This window comes from Lolium rigidum, chromosome 4 (assembly GCF_022539505.1).
Source record: "Lolium rigidum isolate FL_2022 chromosome 4, APGP_CSIRO_Lrig_0.1, whole genome shotgun sequence".
NCBI classification, from domain to species: Eukaryota; Viridiplantae; Streptophyta; class Magnoliopsida; order Poales; family Poaceae; genus Lolium; species Lolium rigidum.
The window spans coordinates 91,612,399-91,620,518 of NC_061511.1; the positions used below are offsets into that span (position 1 = coordinate 91,612,399).

The window sequence follows — 8,120 nt, forward strand, 5'->3', positions numbered from 1 at the left end:
GACTAAGTCTCTGCTGGCGTCCAGCGATTTGGCAGCACGGCAGCAAAGTAGAAAAGATAAGCGAGGTAACGTTGAAATAGAAAAGAACCCAACTGCAATCACGATTCCGTATAACTGTACATGGCACGCTTGTCACTCCGTAGCAGTAGAGCACAATCTATCGCGAATTCTCATTCACCTCTGGTTCGCAGCAAGAAGACGCTGAGCTCCTGCGGCGGGCTACCACCGGCGGTGCGGGGGCTGATGAGATGGTACGACACCGCGTCCTTGGAGCCCACGATCCTCTCATAGGTCGCCCGCATGTACAGCACCTCCTCGCCGCTGCGTTCTTCCTGGGCCGTAGCAGGTGGCAGCGCCCCGACGCCGGTGGTCATCGCCCGCATGCTCTCCAGCACGCCCCGCTCCCAGTCCGTCGGCGGCCGTCGCATGGCGTGCCCCACGTCCCGCCCGTTACAGGACGCCGTCCACACGCTCTTCGACCTGCCGTCTGTAGCGCTTGAGCGGTGGCACTCGAGCGCGATGCGGAGGAGACCGGATCCCATCTCGGCCGCGATGGACTGCATCGGCACGGAGAGCTCGAAGAGGAACGGCGGCGGCACGGCGGGGTCGCGCTGCACGCAGAAGGTGACGCGGCCACCGCGGCTCCCGAAGATGGTGCCGACGATGATGGCGCAGTGCTGCCGAGCGTCCTTCTTCGCCACAATCGAGGCGGCCGGGTCGATGATGCTGTCGGAGTACTGATGCTCCTCCGGCTCCGGATGCTGGCGCCCGTCGTTCCCGACGGCGTGGTTCTTGTTCATGAAAGAGAAACTTAGGCGGTTCCTGGCGGCGTCATCGGCGCCGGACTGCTGCTTAGCGGAGGGGACGCAGGCGGCGAAGATTGGCGCAAGGCACAGGTAGTTCGATGCGGCCGGCTTCTTCTTCTTCTCCATGCTGCCTGGATTTCTGCAGCTGCTCTCAGCTCTGCTTCTTGGTGCTGATCATAAGGTGAAGTGATGGCATGTTTATAATAGTGAGCAATGGAGGTCTTATTCTGAGCTGATGCCTCGAGTGAGGTGATGCTGTATGTGTAGGCGTGAAGAGCCATGTAGATGTGGACGCGGGACATCGATCGGAACTTTGGAATCCAAGTGTCAAATTTAATTACTAGGTTGTTTCTGCCTAATAAAAGCTGCGTACTCTTGGATAGATGCCTCATGCCAAATCAGCTAATTCAGTGTGTGTTCTTTGGAGAAAACTACACGGTCTATGCATCTTTCGCGTCGTTTCCGCAGAATGAAAAATACACAAAGTTAGACAGCTGATGGTACAATGGGAGCGATTGTAACAGGTTTTCCAGTCGTAGTTATTATAAATATAAGTTCCTGTGTTACGGACAACTTGTCTGGGTGGTGTAGTTGGTTATCACGTTAGTCTCACACACTAAAGGTCCCCAGTTCGAACCTGGGCTTAGACATATTTTTTTTATATTTTTGTTGCAAATTTGTTTGGTACAACATGCTTTCTAAACATTTTTGTACAAAAGTGAAGTCCTCTTTTAGACACGGAGCCTGGCCTTTTAATTTTTTTATTGCAAATTTTTTTGGTACACGTGTTCTAAATTTGTTGTATAAAAGTAAAGTTCTCTTTTAGACAGGGAGCCTGGCTTTAAATTAATATTTCAGCGGCGAGGGCGGCTGATCTGATATGAGTCAACCTTCTCCATCTTTAGAATCTTCATCTGTTGTTGCACACAACCTACAACATTTTTAAGGTGCCTGAATTGGCCTTCGGAACCTAAAAAGAGCCCCCGCGTCGCCTAGCTCTGGGCGACACGGGGGGCGACCACGGCCGCCGGCGCTCAGTCTCCCCTCGCCTCGTCTCCTCCTCCTCCGCCGCCGCCGGAGGACCCGCCGGGCGAAGCCCGGAGCAGCGACGGCGGCGGCGGGGGCCTTCTCCTTCGCGCGGTGGTGGCGTTCGCTCCCCGGCGGCGGCGGCATGGTTCCCGGCGACGTTCGGCGGCGAGGCGCCGCGGAGCTCGACGGTGAGCGCGCCATGGCGTCGGCTGGTGGGTGGCGCGGCCTCCCTGCGGTGGAGGCGCCCCCGTTGCCATGGGCCGTGAGCTCCAGCCCGCTAAGCCCATCCGGGCTCGTGCGGGCATGTAGATCCGGCTATGGTGGCGGGCTTGCGCGGTGGCGCCTTCGGCGTCGGTTGCTGGGCTCCGTGGTGGTGCCGGCGGCCGGCCGGGCGACGGCGGGCTGGGATCTCGTCGGCGGTCGTCGTGGTGGCCGTCCGTCCTCCGATGCCGGTGGTGGACCGAGGCTGTTGCTCCGGTTGCGGCGGTGTGCCTCTTGCACCGATCTGACCATCTCGGTCCCGGTCCGGCGAGCGGTGGCTGCTGCGGTGGCTTTTGGTGCGTTTCGCCCTTCTCCGTCGACCCCTAGTTGCCTCCTGCTACGGTGGTTCAGGCCGGCATTTGGCGCGTCCCCATCTTGCCATTGGGCGGTCTTTGGCCCGGGTGAAAACCCTGCTCGGTTCTTCCGTTGCGGACCACGGTGACACCTGTGGATGCCATCTCCCTCCTTGGAGGCGTGGTTTTGGGTCCTAACCGTTCTACCCTCGACGCCAGGGGAAACCCTAGGTCTGACTTGCCGGACCGGGCAGCGGCGGCGCAGCAGCCGTCGTCCCCTTCTTGAAGGCGCTGTTTTGGCTGCGAGGGATGGCTCTCGGTGATGGTAGCCTTGCCGGTGTCTGCTACTGCTCAAGGTGTGAGTCTCTGGAGCGCAATGTACGCCATCGACAACGCGCTTGTCGACCCATTCCCAAGTTTTGGCCACATCCTGCCAATCGCGCGCTTCATCTTCTAGGCGTATGATGTGGTACGTTGGTCTGGGCAGCTTGGGAAGTTGGTCGTGTTGTTGGAGTTGGTTGTGACGCGGTTTGGAGACTCTATGCCCCGCCGCCTCGCCATTCTTGGGTTGAGGTTGGGCAAGGTGTGCTTGGGCGTCGGTGTTGTAGGAGTGTGTTGTAAGCCAAAAGGCATGTGTGGTGTTGTAGCCATTCTTGGCGTTTCTTGTCAGCTTAATACAATGACGCGCACGCTGTTGCGGGTTCTCGAAAAAGTAATTAAGATTGGCACATAAAAAAAAGCTTTGTAACAAAATGATTTGGCAGAAACTAACCTTCTTCACTGTCATACCACTGCAGGTCATGTGGACCGTCATAGTCTTCAAAATTGTTCCATCTAATGCCCTGATTGAGATCAATTTCCGCCATGATTTGCAACCCAGGCAGTGGTGGAATTCATTAGCCGGTCATACAGGTGAACCCTGGTTGGGGGCGCCAAAACCAATTGAGAATTTGAATATTGTGGCGCTCATGTGGACTGTCATAGTCTTCAAATTTGTTCCATCTTGTCTGGATGGTGTAGTTGGTTATCACGGTAGTCTCACACACTAAAGCCCCAAGTTCGAACCTGGGCTTAGACATAATTCTGTTTAATTGGTTTGGCACCCAATAAAGCACTGGAGCAGTTTCGAGCCCAATAAAACCGCCGGCAACCCCATTTTGGCCCCTAAGCGGAAGGCTCGAATCGGGCATGCCGGCGCCACACGCCACATCGGATTTTGTCTACGGAACTCCCCGCGTAGCATCAATGCTCCTCCCTTTGACTGCTTTAAAACCTCCCGTCAACACCGCCGTCTCCGCCCAAATGCTTGCAACCCTAGCCACCGCCGCCAGTCAAATCCACGCACAGATAACACCGGTGGAGCGTGGCCAGCCAGAGTGGGAGCCGACCATCCGGGAGTGGTGGCGTGTCTTCCACGAGGAGCGCGGCGTCGAGGTCGCTAGGTCCACCGGCCCTGATGTCGGGCGGTTCAATAGTACAGGCTGACGAACCTGGTGGAATGGTCGCGACGTCGATGGGACACTCCCGTCGTACGGCTACCGCCCGCGGATCTACGGCGTCGAGCCACCTCGCTGGACCGTCTAAAGCTCGCACTCCGGTTCCTCGGGATGTGTTGGCCGGCAGCGCTCCGCGCCGTACATGAGGCCACTCGGCGGCGGCGTCATCCGCGACGGACCACGAGGGAGCTACTCCGCTTCAGCCAGAAGGATGGCGCATGTGAAGACAGAGGTGAAGAGCGAAGCGTTGGGCTCGCTTCCACGCGGGCGCCTCCACCTTCGCCGCCACAAGGAGGAAGCCCACCACCACCGGAAAAGAAGTGGTGGGAAATGGAGCTCGAGACGCAGGCGGCGTACCGGCTCCCCGACAACCCGGAGGACGCGTCGGGGCAACACCTCCTCCTCGGCCGCTCCGTCGATGAGGACTACCGACATGTGAGGTACAATGCACGGGAGGCGGAGTTGTGGTCCGTTAAGGACTAAAGCAATTTCATCGACCTCGTCGGCGCCGCTCCTTCTTCACCACCGGCGCCAAAAGAGCAGGAGGACTGGGAGTTCTCCAGGAACGACGGCGGGAACAACGACACAAACAACAGCAACTACAGCGTCGGTAGTTTATTTTATTTGCATTCGGGACACTTTTGTACAAACTCGCTACAAATCAAATAAAATCCGCCATCTTTTGCATTTCCAAGTTTTGAACCATTTTTGGGGCCCGCGTTCGAGGTGTGCCGGTGTGAGAAACCTTCCCCAAACGGAGGAAAGCGTGCCAGCGCCCTCGATAGGGGACTGCCAGCGCCATTTCCGGCGTCTATTTGGGAGCGCTGGTGGAGATGCTGTTACTGAATGAGCTGCCAACAGGTGCATAACTTACCGTTTCACACTTCGCAAAGAGGCGATACATCCTTGCCAATTCACCACGCATCGAGAACAAAGTAGTACCAAGGCAAGCTGTTTGAGGGAAGACTGCTGTGAGCCGAAACGAAAGAAAGCTGTATTGCATTTAGACGACACCGTAAGTGATCCAATTAAATTGTAGGCAATAGACTGCCAGTGGGGCGGCTTCTAGAATGGAATCTGGCAAACAATGGAGCTGCTTTCATTCATACATGAAACGCATGATTGAACAGATAAAATAGTGTTGAAAGATGTGGCTCATTCCAAGTCGAGAGATTGTAGAATTTTAATGATATACCTAAACACAAGTACACAACATAACTTGCAATCAGGTCTAGAATTCACAACAATAAAAAAAGGGACGTTTTTTTAAAGAAAACATAGGAATGCCAAGTACTATAATTTCGTATGAGAAAATTATAAAAAAAATATGTATTAAAACTTTAAGTTACTAGTCAAACCTAAGTAAAATGAATTTTAGTGAAATTTTCTCCAAAGCATTTAAAAAAAAATCTGCATACAGTTTGACTAGGTCTTTAGTTGTCTTGGTAACCTGAATCCTGAATATTCACAGTAGCATATCACACTTTAAATGATGGATATCCCTGGCTATGTTTATTGATTTCTGAATACATGGAATTCGAGTTTTTCATGTATACCACAAAAGGCTGTGGCTTACATCACTAAGAAATCGAAAAAATCCACTAGATCATTGATGTGTCTAAGCTTCCTAATAAAGAACGTTGTCAAGTTCCATAGCTGCGGTCTCCGGCATCCCCAAGGCCAGGAACGATGAAACTACAAAGTATTAAGAACAAATCAGTCATAGAGAGAACAGATTTTATCAGACATGCTAGTCAAAACTCGGCACTCTAGTTACCCTTTTTCATTCACGGTTTGATCCATAGCTCCTGTATACACACAGATCCTGCATAAAGCAGATACAAGATTATACAGAATATCATATATATCATTGGAATACCTGCAGAAAAAATCATTGAAATAAATGTCAGAGGTATCAGCGTGTACCCTGGGAATCTTTCATTGAGCTTCTTGATGGCCGGAGGAGCAGCAACAGCACATATCTACAAGGGAGGATTTCTTAGATAATAATACCTTATTATGTCTAACAAAAGGAACAAATTTTGCCTAATGAACTCACAATTCTTATTTGGCTGATCTCAGCCCCGCGCTCTTTCAGCAGATCAACTGCTGCTACTACTGTTCCACCTTGTAGATTTAAGTAAAGGAAGATAAATATATGAGCATTCCTTCAAAACAAATGCTACTAAATCCTTCCAGCCTAAGCAAGGGATACAAGTCCATGGTATGGATGGATCTAAGGTACTAGGAAATAGATATACCAGTTGCAAGCATAGGATCAACAAGGAGAATATTGCATTCTTTTGGGAAACTAACAGGCAACCTGCATTCAAAATTGTTGAAATGAACAATATTAGATGTTAAATATCTTGAATAATTTTCCACAGAGATAGTAATATCAAGATTAGTTTTCATATAACAGACAACAGTAAAAAGAACTACCCAACAACTTGGTGAAAGGTACTCCACAAGATGAAAGTATTAGAAGCAAGTTCAGATTAACTGTTCCTACTCCTGTGTTGTGAAGTAATCATTTTAACTAGAAAATAAAATAATATCGAGTCGCCTCTATTATTCATTGTAGCTTCAGACAATAAGCCAGAAGTTGTTCAAAATATGTCCATAAAGATGTTCCATATCTGAGCATCTGCTACGGGAGATAAATAGCACTTACTTGTTCAAGTATACGGAGGGCTGTAGTGTTGTCTCATTCCTAGCCATACCTTCAATAAGAAGAAAAAATATCAGAGAATTGTCAACTGATTCAAGCATGGTAAAACCATATTACAGTACAGAGAAGAAAAAAAGCAGAGTGCGCTACTTGTTATACAATGAGAAAAATCACTAATGAACTTGTACATATTTCCATCCATGGATCTAGGCATTCGGAACTTCAAAGTTTATATAACTATTACTAGTAAATGTACAATTAATAAATACTTTAAGATGAAAAACACAATATGATTCCTTACCTAAGTGGAAAGTTGCGGTTGACGGAAAAATTGATGCCATAAGCTCAGCCAGGGCAAGTCCTGCTCGTAGAATAGGCACAATCTGAAACAAGCACAATCTAATTCAGAAAGCTCTACCTAATACTGCTACAGAGCATGCTGAATTTGCAAAAGAGTATGGAGGAAATGCAAACCATGATAGGCTCCATAGGATCGACCGAGTCTACAGCAGCTGTGCCCATGGGTGTCTGGACCTCCCGTGGCACCGTTGGCTGTCAAAGTAAGGGGAAAAGCATATCAAAGATAAAATTGAGACCCCAAACCAAATGCTTAAAACTCAACAACTATCTAATCTGAATAAAAGCTGTAGATACAATTACCAGATTTTTTTGTTGTTACCTACAGTGTTCGATTATATCACAAGTCTATGTTTTTCTTATATGATACATATGGCAGGGGATACCCCATTTGGAAGAAGAAAAAGATATATATGGAGGGCTAATTCCGGAACACACATCCAAAACGACAAAAGCAGCACTACCATCTGGTCAAGAATTAGGAATATACCAGCCAATCTCTTGTCGCCTCATAGGCGAGCAATCTGCCAAGCTCCCCCATGGCACTTCCTGCCCACGAAGTTGACCAACAGGCAAAAAGGTTACAAACCATAAACGGGTACTCGTACACATTACTCACCAGGCCAACAATCGAATTAGGGGCTAGAAAGAACTTACTGAAGGAGTGGGTGGGCGTGGACTGATCGCGGATGACGGAGACCCAGTGGCTGATGAGCGGGTGAGGGGGCACTACTACCTGCGGGCCGCGGACGAAACGATCTGAATCTTGATTTCTGCTTGCCAGAAAATACGGGTGCACTAGTATTGGGGAAGAACGTGTACCTTGAAGCCGTTCATGGCGTTGACGGCGAGGTCGTGGTTGCAGATTTCCATCCTGTGGAATCGAGAACAGGAGGCGCCGAGGCGGCTCTGGCTGCTAGGGTTCTGGTGCAGAGGTACTCGGCGGGAAGGAGGGCCAAGGCCCATGGGGGAGGAGTAAGATGTAGGCGCCGACGCGCGCGCCACCTTTTGTGGGCCCATCGGCTCTGGGAGAATGGATATACCATTCAGGCCCTTTTGGTTTAATGATTCTTTTTAAATTTTTTAGGATTTCAATTCAAAATTTCTAGTAACATATTTTTTTTGTATCACTAATACTTCGTAGGATTTGCAGAAATATTTTATACCTTTTGAAATATTTCCATGCCTAGATTTTTTTTCATGTACT

At 50.0% G+C, this 8,120-nt stretch overlaps 1 protein-coding gene and 1 non-coding gene across 2 annotated transcripts; one reads left to right on the forward strand and one right to left on the reverse strand.

Moving 5' to 3' along the window:
- The first annotated feature begins 1,382 nt into the window (after window positions 1–1,382).
- TRNAV-CAC lies at window positions 1,383–1,456 on the forward strand. Its single transcript has one exon. It is a non-coding gene; the product is annotated as a tRNA-Val (tRNA).
- Window positions 1,457–5,375: 3,919 nt separating this feature from the next.
- LOC124647145 (uracil phosphoribosyltransferase-like) lies at window positions 5,376–7,835 on the reverse strand. The gene is made up of 11 exons (XM_047187125.1): window positions 7,736–7,835; window positions 7,571–7,649; window positions 7,404–7,462; window positions 7,031–7,108; window positions 6,858–6,939; window positions 6,560–6,608; window positions 6,147–6,208; window positions 5,945–6,012; window positions 5,812–5,867; window positions 5,663–5,710; window positions 5,376–5,580 (listed from the first exon to the last, which is right to left on the reverse strand). Exons 1-11 carry the CDS (start codon window positions 7,784–7,786, stop codon window positions 5,529–5,531), a joined length of 684 nt encoding a protein of 227 aa, XP_047043081.1. The 5' UTR covers window positions 7,787–7,835; the 3' UTR covers window positions 5,376–5,528.
- Window positions 7,836–8,120: the final 285 nt, after the last annotated feature.